Here is a 22,042-nt window from a genome sequence, read left to right as displayed (position 1 = left end):
TCCTCTGTGTTCTCATGACATGTTTTTAGTGACATGCTAGTCATTACTCATGTCAATAAGTGCAATTTTGCCTGACTGATTTTCAGTTTACAGCACAGTATATTTAAAATGCATCTCTCTCATCCATAAGCCAGTATGCATTTATCTTCCTTTTGTGCTCTATGAATCACCTATTACTTTTGCTTTTGCTCTCATCCATACATCCAGAGCTTTTCATAGACCTCATCTGCCTTCTCTTCTGCCAACTTTCTGCCTTCTTCAAAGCAATCTTTGCAATCAAGAGTATCTTTCAACCTCTATCTTCTTTCAAATCAGTATACATCTTCACAGTCAGAGCCTTTCCCTTTATTCCTTATTTATGCACATTTATGTAGCAGTTAGCAACGCCAAACTCTAGTCTTCCAACTAACTACAGTGGGGCTTTTTATGTTAAGCACAGATTCATGCAGCACTTAATTTATTTATTTATTTTTTAAAAATTTGAAACACTGGCCCTTTAAGTTACCTTCATCTAAGAAAAGCAATTAATACAGAATATATTTCTGGAATAAGTGATTCTCACCACCTGAAAAACTAAATACTTTTGTCTTCCTGTAAATGTACATCTCTGTAGGATAGAATGCATACACTGCATTTGTCAAGTAAGGAACACTACAGTATCAATAAAAATTGTCAACCTACTGATAGCATTACCTATATAGAGCCATTAAATCTATTCACAATCTAGTTTTGCACTATTTAATTTCCTTGATGTTTTCAATGGATGTCCAGTCAGCATTCATATAGCAAAGCTGTGTCTGTATATTTTTAACCTGATCAGGCCTTGGTCTTAGTGGTAAAACAGCAAATAACAGGACTAGAGCTGCTTGAGAATGCAATTCAACTCTCCAAGTGTCTGCTCTCCTCCATTCCTTTGAGGAAAAGCCAAATGAGTTACCTTAGACTAAGAACTTAATAAAAAATAGTAATTAGTTGCAAAATCTAGCTAAAGACAGAGTTTTGAGGTAAACTAATTGTGTCTGCACTTGGGGCTGACAAACAAAGACCACACATGATTTAACACAGTTTGACTACACAGGGATCTAAAAGAGATATGTCCCAGTAGCAAGAAGCATTCTTGGTAATGAAAAGCAGTGTGAGAATCTGTTGCCTGGTTCTCTCAGTGTGTTTGTTAATGCCTCAGCCCACTGATTTCCTGATCCTCTCATTCAATTCTTAGGGCATCTGCAGTCACAGGAAAAAGAGATGTTATGATTCTCAAGGTTCTAAGCCAAGAGTTAAAAAGTTTTTTCATGTGACATGAAGAAATGAACATGAAGCTGAGTTTTGACCTGAGTCCTTTTTTCCTTAGTTTCAAGGACAGAAAAAAGCCTAAATAACCTGAGCTTTTCCTCTTTTTGTGGTGGAAATCTATCTTCAAAAGCTTGAATTGAATCAAATCTTTTCCCCTGGCAATAAGCTACCAATTCTCCAGTTGCACAATGTAGATGCTAAAAAGCCCAAGAAACTGAAGATCTATTGTTGCTGTTATTATCCTTCTGCAGTCATATTTTTCAAACATTGAGGGAGGCACTGTAATTTAGAGTAATTGATAAATTTTTCAGTTTCTAGAACAGAAGTCTGTATGACATTTGACGTGGAGAGAAAAGTCTCCTTGTAATAACATGCAAATTTGAGGAACCCTTTTGCAACATTTGAATTACAACTCTTGAAACCTTTACTAGTTCCCTGTTTTCCAATCATCTATTGGGTAACAGGAGAGCAATAGCACATATGACAAGCTGCAGCCTTGTCATCCTTTTCTGGGGACAGGGCAGATTTGTCCCTTGATGAGTCATTTGTTCTGTGTCAGAGTATGAGAGACCCTTAGGCTTGCCAGAAACAATACATTCCTCAATTTGATTGTCTGGAAAGTGCACTATCTTCATTAGTTCATATTGTGTGCTCTTCATTATCAGTACAGATCATCTTTCCAGCTTCTTTTCAGCTGTTGCTTCTTCACCCATAAATGTTCCATTCACATCTCACTGATAGCTTTGTAGTACAGGATGGTTTAACGGCTGAACCAGTGACTGATAATCAAAGTAGGAGAGAAAATGAGAAAGGGGAAGGGGAGGAGAAGAGAGGGCAGAGGGAACAGGAGGGGAAGGGAGGCGAAGCAAGACAAGGAGAGGAGAGGAAGAAGCTATATAGACCAGTAGGAAAAGACAATGGCTGGGGTTTAGCAGAGCTGAAGATAGGGCCTATAGGCTAAATGGAGACAGGATGAATGGAGTATCAGACAGTTGTTTTGGAGATGCAAAGGTCTGTCAGGTCTGTTCTGTTCTGATAGTGAAAGCACAAGCAGTGGCTGGTAGTCCTGTAGAGGAGAAACTGTGAAACATTGTCTGGTTTTAGTAAAGAAGGATTATAGAAAAAAATGACTGATGAGTTGTTTTTACTATTCAAGCTTTACTGTTCTATTCAGGGTTCCACAAACACTTATGGTAGACAATCAAGAAGAAGGTTAGCATATCCTTCCAGGCACAGGAATCTCATCACACTGTGCAATGAAATGCAAAATTCAAGGTGAGTCTGGAAGAAGTATCCTCTGGTATATGAATTTCGTCTTTGTTCAAGGAAGGAAGACATCTCTAATGACTTCAAAGTGCACAAGTGACACAGAGGACTGGCTTGTTATCTGAAGAATTCAATGGAAACAAAGGCTACACTGTCAGCTTTCAGACCTCACAATTAAGACATACTATCTTGGAGACCAAAAACGTTTGAATATTAAGTGCCATTTAGACTAATAAATAGCACATCTTTGCAGATATTGCAGCAACACTCTGGTGCTCAAAATAACTGAAGCTCTAGCTCAGTATGTGAGGAGGTGGAATGTGACAAAAGGCTAGATGATTCTAGTGGGATATTTGCAACAGGTAGACAGTAGAGCTCATACTGTAAACTACCAGTCTTATGACTTCAGAAAATTCTGAACTATTCAAAACTATTTCCTGTTAAGAAAAAAAAAGGCATTTGCTCTGGTCTACAGTTTTAGAATAAATAAGCACCTTCTGATTTTTTTTGGTCTTGATGCACTAGAGTCATGAATTCATATTGCTTGTGATTAACACAAGGGCAGAAAATGTGTCACTAGTAATACGACCTCAGCTTCTCAGGGTCCACATAACTCCAGACTCAGCGGCAATAAAACACTTCAACATTCTGTGCCTTTCCATGGGCAAGGCAGGGGATGCCTCAGGATGGCAGGGAGCTACCAGTGTGTTGAAGTACTGGGAGTCACAGACCTCAGCAGCAGCAGGACCAGCATAGTGCCCAGATGTGCCTCCTTCTTGCCAGCGGCACCCCTTAAGCACAAAGAAGCAATTCGCAGAGGCCACCGACCCACGGTCTTGGCCCAGCCCTCTTTCCTGGTGGGCTGACCCGTTCCCGAAGTAATTTTGCGGCCCCGGGCTTGGTCTCCTAATGTACGCTGGAGCCCGGGCCGTGTGTGAGCGGGCTGCCCGCATTCCCCGCGGTGACACGCCGAGCGCTGCCGCCCCAGGCGGGGCCAAGCCCCGGGGACCAGCCCGGTCCCTGAACCGGCCGGCGGAGCCACCTGCCCCCGAGGGCGCCTCCCGCCGCCCCCCAGCCACCGCGGCCCCAGCGCTGCCTCCGCCGCCGCCCGCCTCGTCCCGGGGCGAGGCTTCCTGCGCTCCCTTCGCCGTCTTACCCGGGAGCCAACCGCGGGCTGCGGCCGCTGGGGCGGGGGTGAGGCGGGAGATCGCGCCTTATGCAACCGGCTCAGGGAGCGGCCGCCGCTGCCCCGCGGGCAGCAGCAGCTCCGCGCTGTCCGTGAGTCCCGAGGCGGAGTGGGAGCAGCGCTCGGCCTCAGCCGTGCGCGGGGAGCGCAGCAGTCCCCGCCTCGTCTGCCCGCCGGGCTGTCCCGCACGTGCGGAGAGGCGGAGGCGGGCGCGGCTCCGGACGCCGGCTGTGCTGTGCCGTGCCGAGCCGGGCCGTGCCGGGGCCGCGCCCGTGCCGGCCGTTAGAGCTCGGCTCCCTCTGCCCTGACCGGAGGTTGCCGCGGGCGTCCCGCTGCGGAGGAGGAGGAGGAGAGGGCGGGAGGAGCCTCAGCCCGTGCCGGCCTTCGCCTCAGCCTCCGCGCACTGAGCCCGGCCGTGAACCCGGCGCCCCGGCTGCGTGGAGATGTGTGGCTGGGATGACCTTTATCCGCTCCCAGTGCCGCCCTCATGGGTGCCGGGGGCTGCCGTAGGGATTCTTTCCTTGCACTTCATCCAGAAACTCCTCTTCCCGTATTTCTGGGCCGACGTGAGATACCTGCTCAAAGTGTTGGCCTATGGCATGAGAATGGAGATGTACCGGCTACAAGGGAGGGTTGTCACCGTCTTGGACAAGTTTGTGAAGCTGGCGGAGAAGCAGCCACACAAGCCGTTCCTCATCTACGAAGGGACGGTTCACACCTACCGGGATGTGGACCAGAGGAGTAACAGGATAGCACAGGTCTTTCTGCAGCACGAGGCTCTGGAGAAGGGAGACACAGTGGCCTTGCTGATGGGCAACGAGCCGGACTTCATCCACGTGTGGTTTGGACTGGCCAAGCTGGGCTGTGTGGTGGCATTCCTCAACTTCAATGTCCGGCTCAGATCTCTCCTGCACTGTGTCAGTAGCTGTGGGCCCAAGATACTGGTTGTGGGAGCAGGTAGGGTATATGCCTCATTCCTACATCCCGCGTGTCTGTCTCTCCAGCTTGTTTATCGAAAACCTGATTTTCACATGTTCATGGAATGAGAGAAACCCAGGACTGGAAGAGTCTTCATGAGATTACAAAGCTTTAGCCTCAAGTACATCCATGCTTTGGGGACATCCATTTAACCTTTTCTTAAAAATGAACATTGCAGGAGAGTTTTCAGCATCTTAAGTACAGCCTGTTCCAAGTGTCTAATTGCTTCAGCTGTTGCTTAATGTGTCTCTGAAAATACTAAAATAGTTTTCTATTTCTTCTCAAGTAGTCAGATTTAATATTATTTAAGTCCTGTACCTTACTCTCTTGTATTATCTCCTCATCTTTCTATTGGACAAAACCACTGCAAAACTAGAAGGCCCAAGTTCAAACTCTACAACCTCTGCTGTTCAACTGTTCACAAAGGTATGATACTTTTCCAGGAACTAAAGTTCAGAGTAGGGCACATAGAAGGTTGATTCACAATAACCAACTTACTGTTGGTGTTGGATTGTAGAAGAAATTGTTGTGTTTGTATAGGGATGGCAGTGTGTGTTGTGTAATTTTTATTAAATGTTTCAAAATAATTTAAAATCTTGATGTAGGCATAACTGTGTGTTCAAACTGAACTTCAGTTACAGAGATGTATAAACTTTAGACAGATCCAAAGCATAAATTTGCCACAGCATTTATAATCAAGTGCAAGTGAACCTTCAGTGCTAAGAGATCACACAGAAACCTTGACATTTGGTTGGAGGGAAATATTTCAAAATATTGCACATTTATGTCCTGCCTCTCCAAAATTGTTATTTCAAGTGTACTTTGCCTTATTTTTGTTTATCAACTTCTTGCCTTACTCCTCTTACACAGGTTATGGGGTTTTGCATCCATGCCAGCTAAACAGCAAAATTTCCTTCCATCTGGTTTTTGCTGCTACAAATTTGTGCTTTCAAAAATTTATTGAAGATTTTTCCCATGGATATTTTTAATTATAAATCTTGTCTTTCTGATTCCATATGATAGGCTGGTTTAAGATGCTTAGTAATTAAAACAAGCTGATGAAACAAAAAACCAATTAAAATATAATCTCAAGACATGATAATGAGGCTTCTGAATGGAAAGCTTTTCATTTTGCCTTTTTAGTTAAATTAAAAAAAATTGTTGTTTAGCCCTCTCTCATGAATATGTGGTTTTAAGTGTATGGATTGAGGAATAGAATTAATGTTAAGGAACTTCTTGCTCATTGACTGTGGTCGATGAGAAACATTGGATCACTCTTGAAAGAAACATACTGCACCTAATTATTATAGATACTAATTTACCCCTAATATTTATAAAAATCGCAGAGCAGTGTTTAACATTGAGGTTACACAGTCAGTTACATAATTCTCAGAGGTCTATTCTCCTAGTTTTTTGTCCAGTGTTAGTGCATGTTTCAAGAGATTCTTTCTTATCAATAGGCATGAATTGCTTGTGCATTTTTCCCTTGTGGCACCATTTTCACAGGAATGTGGATAGCTTGAATATAGTATACTTTTTCCAAAATATTTACATTAAAACAAGTCAACCCATGGTCCAATATCTATAATTGCCATAGTCAGGCATCAATTTTGGCAACTAAGATTGGTTTCTTAACCAGAAATTAGTATGTAATGTCAGTGTTTTTGGATAGTGAGGTTCTAATTTCAAAAATGTGTAGGTTTTTTTCACCCTCCACAAACAAATACAGACCTGACTTAGTAATTCTATTTCTTATAATAGTTACCAAAACTATATTTGTAATATTTTTGATGACCTTTGATCTTATGTATAGACTGCAGCACAGCAGAAATCATTCCCTTAACAATTTTGTTAACTGTCTGTGCTCAGCAAGATCAAATTTGCTCTAGAAATCGTTGTCTGTAATGGCACATTAAATCAGGAACCCGTATTCAAATCTACTTAATACTCAGGTTTCTTTTGAGCTGAAGGGAACCTTCCACCTTTGGCTGCTATCTGAAACAATTCCCACAGGTAGCTGGTTAGTGCTAAATCTTCACTGCTCAGAATGGTGATGTAGCCTCCCTTTGTGTGAGTTGATTCCACCTTGCAGCTTTTTTTAGTCCTTCTTGTAATTTTTTAAAATGCTTGTATTTTTTACAGATGTGATACCTCTATATAAATAGGCTGCGTACTATTTATGGTTCTGTTTTCTGCCATTGCCTTAGTCCACTTTTCATACTGCCTCTTGAAAGATCATTCTCATTTGCCAGATTTGTACTCTTCACTTTTGCTGTGTGCCCTTTGCATATTTTTCAGACATTGTGGTTTGGTAACTCGGTCCAATTAGTTACATCTTGTCTTTGCCTCAGCACTTGGAATCTGACTTTCTTCTGGTCTGACAATTTTCTGATATGTTGATTGCTTTTTCTAAATTTAAATGTGAGTCTTCTAGTAGTATTTAAGTTTTGTGGGTTTGATATTGATTTAATGTATTTTATGAACTCTGCAATCTAATGTTTTATTCTTAAGCCTCAGATATGTTATAAAAACTTCAAAATTCCTCTGTTTTGTTGGTTTCTTATATGAAATGGCTATCTCTAGAAGGCTGGTGTGTTTTTTTCCCCATGATAGAATGAATTCTTCTAATTCATTTAGCATGATCTAGTAAATATTTTTTCCTTCTCATCCAGCCTCTGGCTAAAAGGTGATTACAGTTTCTGTGATTTGCCAATATTTAGTCTTTCTGTTCCTTTCTAGTATTTCCCCATTTTCTTTGCCTTAGAGAGAGCTTTTTTTCTTTAATTGCTCTCGTTTGTCTGCTGTGTTCCCAGAGCATTTAGCTCTTGCTTGATTTTTTACTTAACATTGTCACACTTCCATTCCCAGAAACACAGTCTACCACCACTCCCATTCTGGGGAATGTTTCTTGAAAGAGATTCAAAAGCTGGAGTTTAAAAATATGTTTTAATGAAACAGTAATTAACTAACTTGTAAGTAAATGAGGAACTTGTAGAGGAGAAGGAAAGAACCTGTATGCTCCTCTCTTTATGAGCCCTGTGGCATTAACTTATCCTAACAGCAATCTTGACCTGTTCAAAAGGTATTCGTTGTTTGTTACGAGATCACGCCACCCTTAATTGTTTCAAAACTCGTCGTTAAACAGACTAGTAAGGTATTGCTAAATGAATACCTCTTGTAGGGCACTGTGTCCTTGCTGGGAAATACTGAAGTTTTGTTTATATCTTTTGTATAATTCTATCTGTTGTTGTGTAACAGAAATAGTATTAAACAACACTTACAATCTAGTGACCCTCCAGAAATGCACAAATGGAATTTACTTACTAGCACCTTTCTAGCGTGTTCCTGCTTGGAAGAGTTCAGCTCAGGGTAGGACACCCCAGGTTGCCAACATGACTTCTGATGCAAGGATTCAGCTGTTAAAGGATTGCATTCTAAACTCCACAAGATTGATTTACATCAATCCTGATAAAAAAGGCTATTAAGGGAGCGTACATGGCACATGGGCATGTGTGGGCAGCCTGCTTTACTTGGGTCTCCTTGAACTGGGGGATTGGACCAAAATAACCTCCAGAGGTCTCTTCTATCCACAGCCATGCTGTGATGTTGTAGTTCTGTACAGAAACACATCTCCCAGCTGTACAGCATTTTCCTGGCCATGATTCTTTACTCTTGAGGCTCTAGCAATGCTTTCTGCTGCTGCTGAGGGTATTCTGAACTAAACAGAAGCATGTTTACATCCTGGAGAAACAAGAGTAAACAAAATATTTTTTGGTATGTTTAAATTAAGGTCATATGGTGTTATGTACAAGTAGAAGTATCACCTCTCATGTTAGACACTGATAGAAAAAATAAAGGATTTAATCAAAACCACCTTTTCTTATCTATATGGAATAAGAAGATATTAAGACCTAATTAGAACAAGGGAACTGTAGACCAGTGGGAGACATGCTTATCTGCTCCTTTAGGCACCATGTCTCTTTAATCACTTGCTCTTACTTAGTCTGTGTCTTGTCCCATATGGTGAAAAAAAGGGCCAACTGTGATTCCTTAGGTGGTCTATGTTTTATTACCTTTACTGCCTTGGGTGGCATTTCAAGATACAAATGCTGATCCTGAGCCACAGCTGACTTTTCTGTTACTATGACTGTGATAAGCTGTGCTGAATATAAGAAGTCACTTGAGGGATCAAGCACAAGTAAAAATTATTTTTCAAGGCCAGACAGTGTGGGAAAGAGTTTGGACTTGTCATAACTTCCTGGACATATCAGCCAGGGCACACATCAAAGTTATGTAAGAACCATTTCATACAGTTTTCTTTCTGAGTAACTTTCTGTTCAGTACAACTTGATCTCATAATCTGATGTATTCCTTTCATCAGTGAGGAGCTGTGTCCTTGCCAACAGCCTGCATTGTTTCGTTTCTAGAAAATAACATAAAAAAACCTTTGTGCAACTTGAAGCCTAGGACTGTAGTTCAGAATGTGTTTTCCATGTTTACTGAAAAATAACTGAGTTATGAATTCATGTGAGCACAATGTTACAGTTTCACACACTTTTGTTGAATAATGAAATGCTTTAAAAGCAACAGGAAAAGAAAAGCGAAGTGGAGAAGCATATCCGTCTTGATCAATTCCAGATATGTTTTTCCTAGTAGGAGCCAAATAATGAGCAAATGGCGGATATTTGTATACAAACTACGTAAATAACACATACGGAACTTACCAGACTTTATATAAGCAGTCATTTCTTCCAGAACAAGTAACCCAAAACCTGAATATACTTTAATAGTATAAAAAATAAGTAATACTTGAAAGAAACCACAAGTTTAAATTGCTTTACTCTAACTACTTTCCTATATGGTAAAGTGCATATACAAGGTACCTCTAGAAATAATCAAATTATATTTCTTCCAAGAGGTCTGTTTCTTCCTGACAGGTGGACAAGATTATATGCAAAGACTAGACAGTCCTACACACAATGTCTGGCAGAGGTTTGTGTGGAACAAAATGCTCAAGCAACAAAATGCTAATTGACTATCATTAGAATTATTTTTTGGAAATACATTAGTACAACTGAGAGTTATCTTCAAACACCTCATCTTCTGTGTGTTCCAGAAGTAACTTTCAGTTTCTGGCACTTTGAATATAGCTGTTTAAGATTCCTTTTTTTTTTTTTATTCGAGAAATCATTTATTGTTTCTGTTGTTTTCAACTATCTACGAAGAAATTTCTTTCACGACAACATTTAATTACAAGTTGTTCACATATTGTTCCATATACTAGATTCCTGAGCACAGAAGAAAAATTCTTTTATGTAATCATTTAATAGTTTATTAATAGTAAAAAAACCTGAAAGCCATGGGTTCTAAGAGTAAGCGTTTAGAGAAAGAATAAGCAGTGTGCATGTTTAGTTTGAAGATTGATCTTAACTATTTCAGGTAAATATGTTTCAGTCTGCTAAAAGAGGGCTGTGTCCTCATGTAATTCTTGAATCTTTAATGATTGTTTCTGTAGGGTTGAAATTAATAGTTGCAATCTTTCTTCCATTGAAGCAAGAAAAGGAGAAAAGAGAAAAAGAAAAGTCCTCCTCTTTTTGACAGCCTTGCACTTCGTGTTACTCAAATGCACAAAGAACTTGGTGTACATATTATCTAGAACTTTTTAGGTATTAAAAGATTAGAAAAGTTTTTGATTTCATGTCATGCAGTACTAAACAAAATACCTTCTGCAGAGAAGTTAGGAGTTAGTAGGTAATAGCTTTATCTTTGCTTTCAAAAATGTAAAAGGAAAACCATTAAAGGAAATGCAAGAAGGAATTAATTTACGTATCAAAGAAATGATGGTATCTGTTGCATTTAAAAAGGATGGCACTCGTTAAGTTTGGGGCTTTTTTTGCTGGGTCTTTTGCACAATAGGTGAAATTTCATTTACAATTACACTTAAGTTACATAGGATAATTCTGCATAGTGAGTTTCACTGGGCAGTTTTTCCTCAATATTTGTACATCACGTTTGTTACCTGGTAAGGACATTACACAGGATAAAGAGCTGAGTCTGATTCAAATGATTACTTAAAGCTGGAAGAGCCAAGAATTTCTTAGCAGTCCTTAACACCTTTCCTAGCGTTGTGGTTGGAGACAGTGCACTAAAGTATGACAGAGAATGCCATATTCTTTTACTATTTTTGAGATCGCAAATGGAAGTCCAACCACTTCTAACACCTCTGGTTCTTTTGGTAGGTTCTCAGCCTAACTTGCACCTACATAAACTATCTTTAGTGTATTTAAGAGACATATATGCATAATAGGAAGACAAAAATCAGTATTAGAAGCTAATAAGTATATAGTTATTCTGTCACACTTGGTTTATTGGTAGCTGTTTAGAAACAGTACTGTTGTATTTTCCTATTTATTGCTTGAAAAACATACCATAATTCTATCATAGGACAGCAAGACAGAATTAATATGCCAATGAACCTTGACATTTAGTAATCCTGTTTTCCGCACTTAATACTATTGTCCTTAACATTATTTTTTTATTCACATTTTTTCATTTTATTGGTATGTGTAATGGAAGGGGACTGTACTCCAGTGATTCAAACAGGAGGCCATCTATCTTTTAGATTTTTAAAATTATTCGTGTGATTCTTTCTTGAAATCATGCTGCAGTACAAGGAAGTAAGAACAGAAAAATTTTAATGTTACACTTCATGAGATCTATTTGCTCAGTGTTCGTAGAATACTTAGAACTTTGTAAGACATGTTTAGTTGATGATAGTAGACTATACCTCTGTAATAGTGCTACAGATTATTATGTTATTAAATAAATTATATACAGCAGTCTGCCATTAAGAAAGTTTTATGAAAGATTAAAAATCTTTAGTTATTTTGGTGCAAAATTTATGCATTCCATTTTTTTATCCATATTTAATATTTGTGAAGTGAACCTGGAGTTGACATCTGGATTTCAAATGCTGGCTCTGGCAATGCCTCATTGTGAGTCATGTCAGCTTTGTTTGTTTATTCATCTATAAAACCTGACATAATAACTTAAATTTATATCCACAGGGATATTTGCTTGATTAAGTATGTAGACTGAGATATTATCAAGGAACTTAAGTGTAAATGAGTTCTATTGAAAGCAATATTACTTGTATTCTTGATCTGTTTCCTGGATTAGTACTTTAAAGACTGTGCAGTCTGCTGACGAAGTGACATTACAAAAATACTTTGAAATATAAACACCAAATGTATTATTTAAGGACTGGCCCCTATATTTTCTCATTTTATTTAGTCTGTGAATCTCTATCATTTCTTTCCTGAAAGATCTGTCTGCTGTTTTTGTTAAAAAAAAAGTTTGTATTTATAAATAGATAAAGACCAACAGAAGGAGTGGTTTTCAGTAAACTAATGTGTGATCATAGGAAAATAAAATTTTCTGTTGTGCCCAAAGTCAAATTCATTAAGGTTTATAAAACATTTGAAGTGCTACATAAATAGCCACATGGTCCTTTGGCACTGTTTGAGTAAGTCATGGGCCTATATAGTATAGTAAATTATATAGTTTGTGTGTATTTGTTTTTAAATTAGTTACTTCAGTGCTTTTGAAAAAACTACTTCTCAATGGGAAATTGCTTTTGAGAGCATCCAAGGAAACCTGCACTGTAATTTGCCTTGCATCTTCAGTGAATTTCTTCATGGTTTATTTGAAGTTGAAGCTTAACCACACTTCATTCTGGTCTTAGCAATGACAAAGGGTTATCTAAAATCATGTGGGGAAAAAGGAGTTAGTAATCAAGGCTCACAATTTTACCTTGAGGGCTAGTTGAGAATTGGTCTATGTGGGTTCAGCAGTATTTTTAGCACATTATACCCTATTTTCAGTGCATTTTCATTCTAGTTTGTAATTATTTTATTGACTCTATTTGTATCCATGGAGCTTTAATTTTTATTATAAAAAGTAGAACTTTATGAGGAAAATTACTTTTTTCTTGGATTTTGTGAAGACATAATGTAAGTAACATTATTTCATGTTAATTTTTAGATATGCTTGGTACACTGGAAGAAATTCTTCCTGACCTTCAAAGAGATGTCAGTGTTTGGATAATGACCAAAGACTGCACTTTTCCAAGTGTGCATACCCTTTTAGACAAAATAGAAGCTGCTTCTGAAGACCCTGTCCCGGTTAATGAATGCTCTGCCAACAACCTCAAGTCATCTGTTTTATATATATTTACTTCAGGAACAACAGGTACAGGTCTGCTAAGGAGTCTATATTTTCCTTCAGCTTTCATATAGAAACTTGATTTTTCTGAAACTCTAATGTTTTAATAGCAGAATGTCACATTTCTCATCTAGAAGCTCTGTTACGGAAAACAAGCATGTTTCTTGTAACTAACTCTGTATTCAGTGGTTTCTGGGTTTCCTTTCTCCTATTTTTTTTTCCTGCCTCATTGTGCAAGTACTATGAGAGACTCTTACTATTTTCCAGCTAAGGATTTTATGAAACACTGCTGCTTTTTTTGTTGGTTTACAATCATAAGTAATATTATTTTGTGATCAGGTACCACTGTCTAGTAAAATACCTAAGATTTTACCTAAAGCTTTAATAAACAATCTTGAAACAAGCAGATAGACATTTGTATTTCCTTCAATAAGTCACGTTTTATGCAGGCCACAGTAGAGACAGAAAATAGGATTAAGTTACTAGTCTTTTAGTTTAGAAACAGATGTCTGAATTTATTACCAGTGCCTTAGCAGCTAAGGAGCTAAGACTTAAAAAACCCTGATCACTGACATGAAAAGCATCGTGATGTTGTTAAGATGAGCAGATAGACATTCTCATTCAGTTGAACACAACAGTTTTAGTAACAAGAAAATTTAAAGTAAATATATGGTTTATGGCATTGTTCCTTTATACAAACAATAATTTAATCTTCAAGTTCTCAGGAAAAATTAGGAAATAGGTAGGAAATCAGTCTAGAATAAAAAAAATTAGGAAGTTAAAATATTGTCAAGAACTGAGGTTATGTTTGCAATACCCTAATATAAATATGGATGAGCTTGCTGGTCAAAAATAAGGAGTTAACTAAACAATAATACAAATTAATCTAGGTAAGATGTTTCTGTTTTTATAACTGCACTCAGAATATCTGTGAGAAGTATCAAATTTCAATTATGTAGGATTTAAAATATTTGTGAATTCTTGTATGTATTATATTAAGTTGTATTGAATTTTTGTTATTTACCATGTAACTAAACAATAGCTTTAATAGAATAGGTGAGAAAACTTTATGAACCATTAAATTTTTTGAAAAATTGAACAGTTCTCACTGCTCATGATCTGCCTGATTCAGCATGAAATTTCTGAATATGGGTGGCCCAAGAAGCCTGTGCAGGTGAGTCTGTGTACTGATGAACAGAAATACTGTGCTGAATCTGAAGAAACTCGGTAAGAACGTGACTAGAGTGGACTTTACACAGATACTTGTTTTTGTTTTTATTCTACATAGGCTTCATAGAGTTCTAAACCAAATTGGAAGATGTAGATGTATGATTCTTAGATAAGCACTCATCTACTTCATGCAGATCCCATATCTTTCTAAATTACCTTACAGTCACTACGGCTCTTGTCTGATTGACATCTGATGTGATGCCTCTTTATGTTCAGGGAACGCCACATGTAGAGTAAATGCTTTTGGCCTTTGGTTGGCTCTATGTAATTTGATAGCAGACAAACCATGGAGTTTCTTTGTGTTTCCACCTATTTGAATTGACTTGACATCAGATTAAATAGCAAACAGATTGGGTTACAACCTGGCTTATGTGTAGAGAACAAACATGCAATACTGTATTAAACAGCCAGTTGTCTATGGCCATCTAAACAGATGGCTGAAAATTTGGTTACAGAAGAAAGAATTGATTCTTTTATGATTTTAGAGACTTAACACGGGGAAAAAAGCTGAGTTCTCTTATTTAAGAGAAACTTTATGCACTGTTTTGTGATTTTGTTACAGGTCTTCCAAAGGCTGCAGTCATCAGTCACATGCAAGTTCTTAAAGCTGCTGTTGGAATGTGGGCTTTTGGTGCTATTGCTGAAGACATCATTTATATTACTCTGCCTCTTTATCATAGTGCAGCATCTCTTCTTGGCATTGGTGGATGCATTGAAATTGGTACAGCTTGTTTAATTTAATTGTGTTGTTAATAGAGAATTAATTATTATAAAAATGTATAAGACCCACTTTGATTCATTGCCACTAGGAAAACTGATGCTTTGCTGAAGTTAAATTAATAGTCTTTTGTTGGAATAGCAATATATTTATTTGGAGGAAGGGGAAGATGTTGTAATAATAAAGAATCTCTAAAAATGCTCTTTGCGGAGAAGTATTAGTTACAGTAATTTGTGTCATAAATTCTTTTACTTTCATTTATATTTAGGTAAAAATGAAGTTAAAGTCATTTGCACTATTTTGACTGTGTATAGTGCATTAGTATACATACAGATTAAACAGAGTACGGTGGAAGAAAACTAAATTGTATTTTGGTGAACTCAAAAAACCTTGACAAATACATTTCTAGTAAAAATTCCATTTTTACATAGATCATTAGGTGAAATATAATCTTGTTTTCATTTAATTAGTGTACTGTTTGCAATGGACAATAAAATACATATTTTACTGAGACGAAGTAGGTGTTCCCAGTGACTCTCTTGTAAAAGATTTGTTTGAAACTTCATGGTAAATATTTCTTTTTTTCCTTATGCACCAAGGACCAGTCAGAGAAAGGGCAAGACCACTGTAATACGTATTAATTCTGTCTGACTCTGCATGGATGAATACTGTCTTTAAAAATGAGGTTTTGGTGACACCCAAATAATTTGCTAATCAGTCTGAATTTTCTGGGTATTTTCAGTTAAACTTTTGAATAATGTTACAACACCAACAGTGAGAAGCTGTCTCCTTGTTTTCAAGCTCTTGCCCATTGCTTTACTGTCTCAGCCAGGAGACTGTTTTCCTCTCCCTTCTTTGTCTGCCAGGTTTCAATGCAAGTCTTCAAGTAAAACAGCTTAAATACACATAGTTCTTTGAACAGGGCTGTTCTTAGTGCCTCTGGTGTTTTGTTTTGAAGAAATAGGGACCATAGCTAGCTATACTACCATATACAGAAATTACTTCTTTTCCTTTTCTACTGTTTCCATAAAGGTGCAACCTGCGTGTTAAGAAAGAAGTTTTCAGCTAGTCAGTTTTGGAGTGACTGCAAAAAGTACAATGTTACTGTCATTCAGTACATTGGAGAACTTTGCCGTTACCTTTGCAATCAGCCAGTGGTAAGTGGAATCCAAGTGATGCCTATTTGTCTGCAAATGGTCTATACATTTATTGTTCTTAATGTGAGTATGTTAAAAGGGAAAAAAAACTGTATTGGAAATGTCCCTCTTCCCTTCTTTTTATTTGATGTTCTTCAAATATGTGGTGATCTGTAGATATGTACTAAAACTATCAAAAGAAAATATTTTGAGACTAAAAACTGTTAATTTAGTGAAAAAATAAAATTTTACAGTTCAGAAAGGTAACTTCAGGAAGCCATGATTGCTGTTGCATGTCTTTTCTGATTTTCAAAACTTTGTTTCTTGTCACCTGAGTGTATCAGAGGTCTCATGTTTTGTACATCATGTCTCATGTATGTTTTAGCACTCTAGAATGTCTTGAGGAATGTGCATGTTTTGAGACTATCTAAACCATATTTTAAAATTTGGAAGGGGCTTGGTTTAGGTTATCAGCTTTTGGTTCCAATGCAAAACGTTTGCCTTTTGTTGGAGTAAAAAAACTGTTCTAGACAACAAAGCCAGTTGGGTCAGAGTGACACTATTCTATAACTACCTGAAGGGAAGTTCTAGCCAGGTGGGGGTTGGTCTCTTCTCCCAGGCACTCAGCAATAGGACAAAGGGGCACGGGCTTAAGCTCTGCCAGGGGAAATTTAAGTTGGATATCAGAAAAAAATTATTTTCAGAGAGAGTAATCAGGCATTGGAATGGGCTGCCCAGAGAGGTGGTGGATTCACCATCCCTAGAGATTTTTAAACTGAGATTGGACGTGGCACGGTGTGCCATGATCTGGTAAATGGACTGGAGTTGGACCAAGGGTTGAACTCGATGATCTCAGAGGTCTTTTCCAACCCAATCGATTCTATGATTCTATTCTATGATTCTCTGAAATTGTATTATCCAGACTTGAAAATTCTTCTTTTCCCTTGCCAGTTAGTGGTGTGATGGCTTATTGACAGGGTATCAAGTGCAAAGTATGCTTAAGTATAGCTGGCTCAGGTTGACTGAATAACTTTTGATCTGCCTATTTTCTGATATATTTCTATATCTACTGATTGATGATGAGAGAGCCCAAGGTGTTCAGGGTAAGCTGAATGCCTAAAACTTGTTGGAATTAACTCAAGATGTATAGAATAATACAGATGGAATGAATATAATCTGCTGCATAGCAAACCCAACTGACTCTCTATCATAAATGTGTCAAAATGAATATGCAAAAAACATTAATCATCCAGTAGAAACTAAAATTCCTCGTGCTAATGCTGGCAACTTCCTTCACTTTATGAGCTGCAGGTGGTCCTTATTTACAGTAATAAATCCTCTTACGTTCTCGTACCTGGTTAAATATTTTAATTAATTATTTTACCCAATTATTATTATAAACAGATTTTATTTTGAATATTAAATAAAAATAAATGACATCTTCCAGGTCCTGGTATAACATTAAGCCAAAGGAGCTGTGTCCTCTTCTAACTTAGCAAAATATTTAGGAGAGCACAGAGAGATTTTTGAAAATGTACAGAAGATGAAATGCAGTTGTTACCTCTTTGAACAGCTTTCCTTTGGCTCTATCCTAATTTTATTTTGTTATTAAAAAAAAATCAGTGGTTTATTTCCTTTTCAGTGGATTTTATTAAAGTGGCTTATCTCTTAGAAAAAGATACACGTAATTCAAATTACTTAAGCTGAAAATTATTTTCTATTCCAAGTCCTCATTTTACAGTTTTCCAGAATAACATCCTCCTTAAGCAGTATTCTAAAATAAGAGAATGCAAATCAGTCTTGTTTTCTGGCAGAATAATAACTTGCACGAATATGTAAAGTTGTTGACCAAAGAATGGAAAAGGTCATTGGATTTCTTTTCCTTACAGAAAATTATCAAAAAAATATTTAAACAATGTAGGGGTGGATCATAAACATTACTGCATTATCCATGCATGCCTCAGTAAAGTGCAAGTTCTTGAACTAAAGAGGGCATGGCTAATGTCCCAGTGACCACCAATGACTGTGATGGGAACCCAGGGTAGTAATACCTTTCTCTCTTGTTTTTGTTTGTTTTTCTTTTGGTTATATTTCTATTTTGTTTTTTGTTTATTATTATTATTATTACTGTTATTAGAAGCAGCACAACAACAGCAACACACTAATAATATTTCTACTTGTTTATTTTTTAACTTTATAGTAAAATAAATAAAGATTACAGGATAACAAAAAAGTTAGAGACCGTAAGGAATATCAAGAGAGACATATGAGAGACATAATTTTTATAAACTGTGATTTTACTTCATTGTAGGCTAGCTTGATTTCCCCAGTCATCTCCTTTCTTTCCAAGACTGCACAACTTTTGTCATGTTTGCACTTCAAGATATTAATTGTTCCCCTTTTCTGTCCTCTAACTGTACAGTGAGAACATAGCCCTTTCTTCACCCCTCTGTATCCTGTTCCTTGTCTTAAATCAAGAATGATAGATGAATATACTTAATTTCTGAAAAAAAATTTCTCATTTTTAAATCCTTACTAAGCCATCATGAACTCAAAGCAGTTCTACATTTTTTAAATAAAGTTACTTATGCCATCATTAATTATTGATATACTATGGTAATATAATCAATTAACTATGCATTAACTATATAACTATTCATTATTTTATCTGCATACTTTCTAGGAGCTGACATGTCTAAACTCTTTCTTTTGTGAGACTAAAGTGGGGTTTTTTGTTTTGCTAACTTGCTAAACCTTCTCAAGAAAAATTAAAATTATAAATGGAAGCAGTTTGACAGCTAGGTACTTGAAAAAATATTAAGTATGTGTCATGTTAAAACTAGAAGAGAAACATGTTCACACAAATAACTGAAAGGTTTTAAAATAAGTTATGCAATCCATTCTTAGTTTTCAAGTAGGTAAAATAGTTCAGTAATTTGGATTCTCTCTATAAGTTTCATTAATGTAGAAGTGCTGTATATGCTAGCAGCATGAGAAACATATAAGTACAAGTTTTAAAGTTCAGTGAAAATAATATGTGGGCAGTGTTCTCAAGATTAGAGCACTATAAAACCCTTCTAATAAACACAGATTAAAGCTATAGCAATAACCTTCTGTTATTGATTTGGTTTTTTAACACTAAACTTTAAAAATTTGCATAGTTCTTACAGTTGGACTCCAGACTGTGGCCTCTTATTTCATAGATTTTAAATTGAACTTTGGGCAAGTCTGTGTGGTAGCATGTAGACTCTTTGTTAAGCTTCCTTACTGGTTTTGTCTTCTTTGATTATTCTGCCTCCCACTCACATCTGCAACAGCTCTTGAAGACTCTTGCAGTAGAATTTTTCTGAAGCTGTTCTTCATCTCCTTTGGTTTAGTAATCTGATGTCTGGAAAGAACATTTGTTAGAAAAGGAAGTTGTCTTTCTTCCTTAAGTACAAAGACCTTGCATTATAAGGCATTTTCAGACTTTGCTGGCCTCCTAAGTGAGTAATCCTCATCCCTGCTCTCTTCCAAAGTCTTCTGCAGTAATTTGACATACAAGAATCAGCATTGATGGCTAATAGCCATAAGTAGCTACAGAATGGGTCCTGCACTAAGATACTAGCACGACTACTCCAGTGGAAAAGAATATTCAGAAAATTAACAACTTGGTCTTTCTGGATAACATTGGTCAAAGTCTCTATTAACAGTGATCTACAGAATTAAAGAAGTATGGCATAGCAGACTTCCCTATAACCTCTCTCAGCAAAAGCCTTGGAAATACTTCTAATCAAAGGATATATGTTTTTTTGTCTTAGAGGCTCACAACTAATTTAAAATTTAACATTTCAAGTGTAAACAAAATCTTCCAAAGACGTTTTCAGATGTATTTCAAATTTAATGTAATGATCTATTTACATAAGGCATTACATACTGAAGCTTTTGAAAAAAATAGGTATTGTAAGCATCTCTTTCCTGCTTTTCTGTAAAGAAGACCTGAATCCTGAAATGTGTTGCAAGTAGAGGGTAGAAATCAGCTTTCTTACCATTGTCTTCTCTTCTGCTGTCGTAAGTTATTATACAGTATGACAACATTTGTACAATTTATGATACCTTGCATGAACTAGGTAAATTCTCTATTAAAACCAGAGTACACTTCTACTTGTATTCAGTCTGTTTCACAAATAATTATAGTATTGCTTATAATTTCACATTCCGTATCTGTCCTGTTTTATGTGCTCTTGGTATTGAACCAGTGTTATCCTTTGGCATCAGTAATGTCTTCTGTTTCCTTGGGGTTACTTCAACTGTGTAAGACTATGTATGTCAGCTTTCAGACTTTGTTTTGTTAAGCTGAAGCAAGTCAGTCTCTCTACTAGATACAGTTTGGCCAAGAGTTCTTTGGATGGGATTGAACTCTCTGAAGTGACTTTAGAAAGGATGTTTAAGGATTTATTTTGTTAAAACTCTGCTGTGTTAGAACAGTAGTAATTCTGAAGGAGAAAACAAGGAAATCAGTGCAACTGGGAAAAGGAAACAAAATGAACATTTATTTCCCTGCAGTTAAGTCAAGAATTGTGGGAAGGGGCATGGGAAGGGGCATGAGGTTTATGTGTGTTGGATAGCGCTGTCTCTCACCTAGAAACAAGTCTCTTTGGAGGAAGGGAATTTGATAGTCACATAACAAAGAAAAAATTAGTCGGTAGGCACTCCTCTACAATATGGGTTTGACTCAAAATCACATTGTATTCCCCATTAAAGTTTAGCTCTGTATATGTTTGGTACTAGAAATTGTTCTTTCTGCTGTCCTGCAAATGTGGAGTGGAAGTTTGTCAAGACCCTGTCAGGTTTTCAGCATGAACGTTTCATTGAATACCACAAACCAGTAATGTGAACCACTTACAGACAACAGCATCTGTACCTATCATAATAATCTCTAGGTTTCATTGCAATTTAATTAAGGGGGGGAAGATGGGGAGGGAGAAAATTTTGACAGTGCTTAAGATGTGTACAAGCTGTTAGAGAAAAGGGAACTTTTACATTAAGATCATATTCATCACATCTGAAATTGAAGCTTAGAAATGGACCTGAGATTTGAAAACTTGCATTTTTTTCCTTCCAGACTACATTAGTTGATTAGTTGGTCTTAGAAAAACAACAGACTTTTTCTGTGCTTTCAACTGCCATAACTACAACAGTATAATTTTTCAAAAGTGGCTTTAAAAACATATTATGACCTGTCTAATTTGCCTGCTGCCTTGTGATACTTAGTGTTCTGGTATACTTCTCTTGGACTCCATCCACATGATGATCCTGTGTCTGTTTTCTCATTCTTCCCATTAATAACAATAAAAGTTTTCAGATGTTTTTTGTGAAAAAATCTTCTGCAATGTTTATAGTGTTTCTTTGTCCTTAAGAAGCATTAGTTTTTCCCATCTGAAACAGCGCGGAAGGTTAGTTGCAGTGTCAACTACTGGTTCCAGCATGGTGGCACAAGACTTTTCCAAGTCTTTAAGTGATCATGCAACTTTGACCAATTTCCTTACTTCCAGCTTCCGGTTTTTCTAGATACTCATCTTTTGCATTAAGCTAAGTGGAAAATGTCATGATAATGAAGTTCTCACAAAGGGAAGCTTCATATTGCTCACAGAATACTATGTACGATATGAAGGACAAGAAATCTGTGCATGCTTTAATTCTCTGAATTGATCTTTAAAATGTTTTGTGTCATGTGTTTTGACTTGTGTGCTCTAGGAGCAATTACCAAAAATACAACAATCTACTTCATATTACTGGGTGGAACACAGACAAAAGTGACTTTTTTTTTGTTGGTAGATATTTTCTGAGGAAATGGAAGTACAGTTAAACAAAACATTTCTATGAGAAGAGCTAAAGAAAAAAAGCGTCTTTTTGAATCTAATCCTATTAGAGTATCAGGAGATCAATTAATAAAAATGTAGTGAGAGTAAGTTGTGGAAAATAGCAAGCAACCAGTTTCACAACTAGAAGGATGTGTCCTTTTCCTACAAT

General features: G+C 37.1%; 1 protein-coding gene and 1 long non-coding RNA gene across 2 annotated transcripts in view; one reads left to right on the top strand and one right to left on the bottom strand.

The window, feature by feature from the left end:
* Positions 1 to 4,158, bottom strand: part of LOC139684985 (uncharacterized) — a 53,928-nt gene extending 49,770 nt beyond the window's left edge. The window contains exon 1 of the long non-coding RNA XR_011700012.1: positions 3,716 to 4,158. This is a non-coding gene — a long non-coding RNA (uncharacterized lncRNA). The remainder of the gene's footprint in view (positions 1 to 3,715) is intronic.
* The window catches only part of SLC27A6 (solute carrier family 27 member 6), a 37,928-nt gene continuing 19,673 nt past the window's right edge, over positions 3,788 to 22,042 (top strand). The window contains exons 1-4 of the mRNA XM_071581461.1: positions 3,788 to 4,702; positions 12,767 to 12,973; positions 14,739 to 14,897; positions 15,927 to 16,051. Coding sequence (XP_071437562.1) covers positions 4,189 to 4,702; positions 12,767 to 12,973; positions 14,739 to 14,897; positions 15,927 to 16,051 — 1,005 coding nt within the window. The 5' untranslated portion in view covers positions 3,788 to 4,188. The remainder of the gene's footprint in view (positions 4,703 to 12,766; positions 12,974 to 14,738; positions 14,898 to 15,926; positions 16,052 to 22,042) is intronic.

This window comes from Pithys albifrons, chromosome Z, assembly GCF_047495875.1.
Source record: "Pithys albifrons albifrons isolate INPA30051 chromosome Z, PitAlb_v1, whole genome shotgun sequence".
Taxonomy (NCBI): Eukaryota; Metazoa; Chordata; class Aves; order Passeriformes; family Thamnophilidae; genus Pithys; species Pithys albifrons.
Note: the sequence above shows the minus strand (reverse complement) of the source record. Positions and strands in the feature narration are given on the sequence as shown.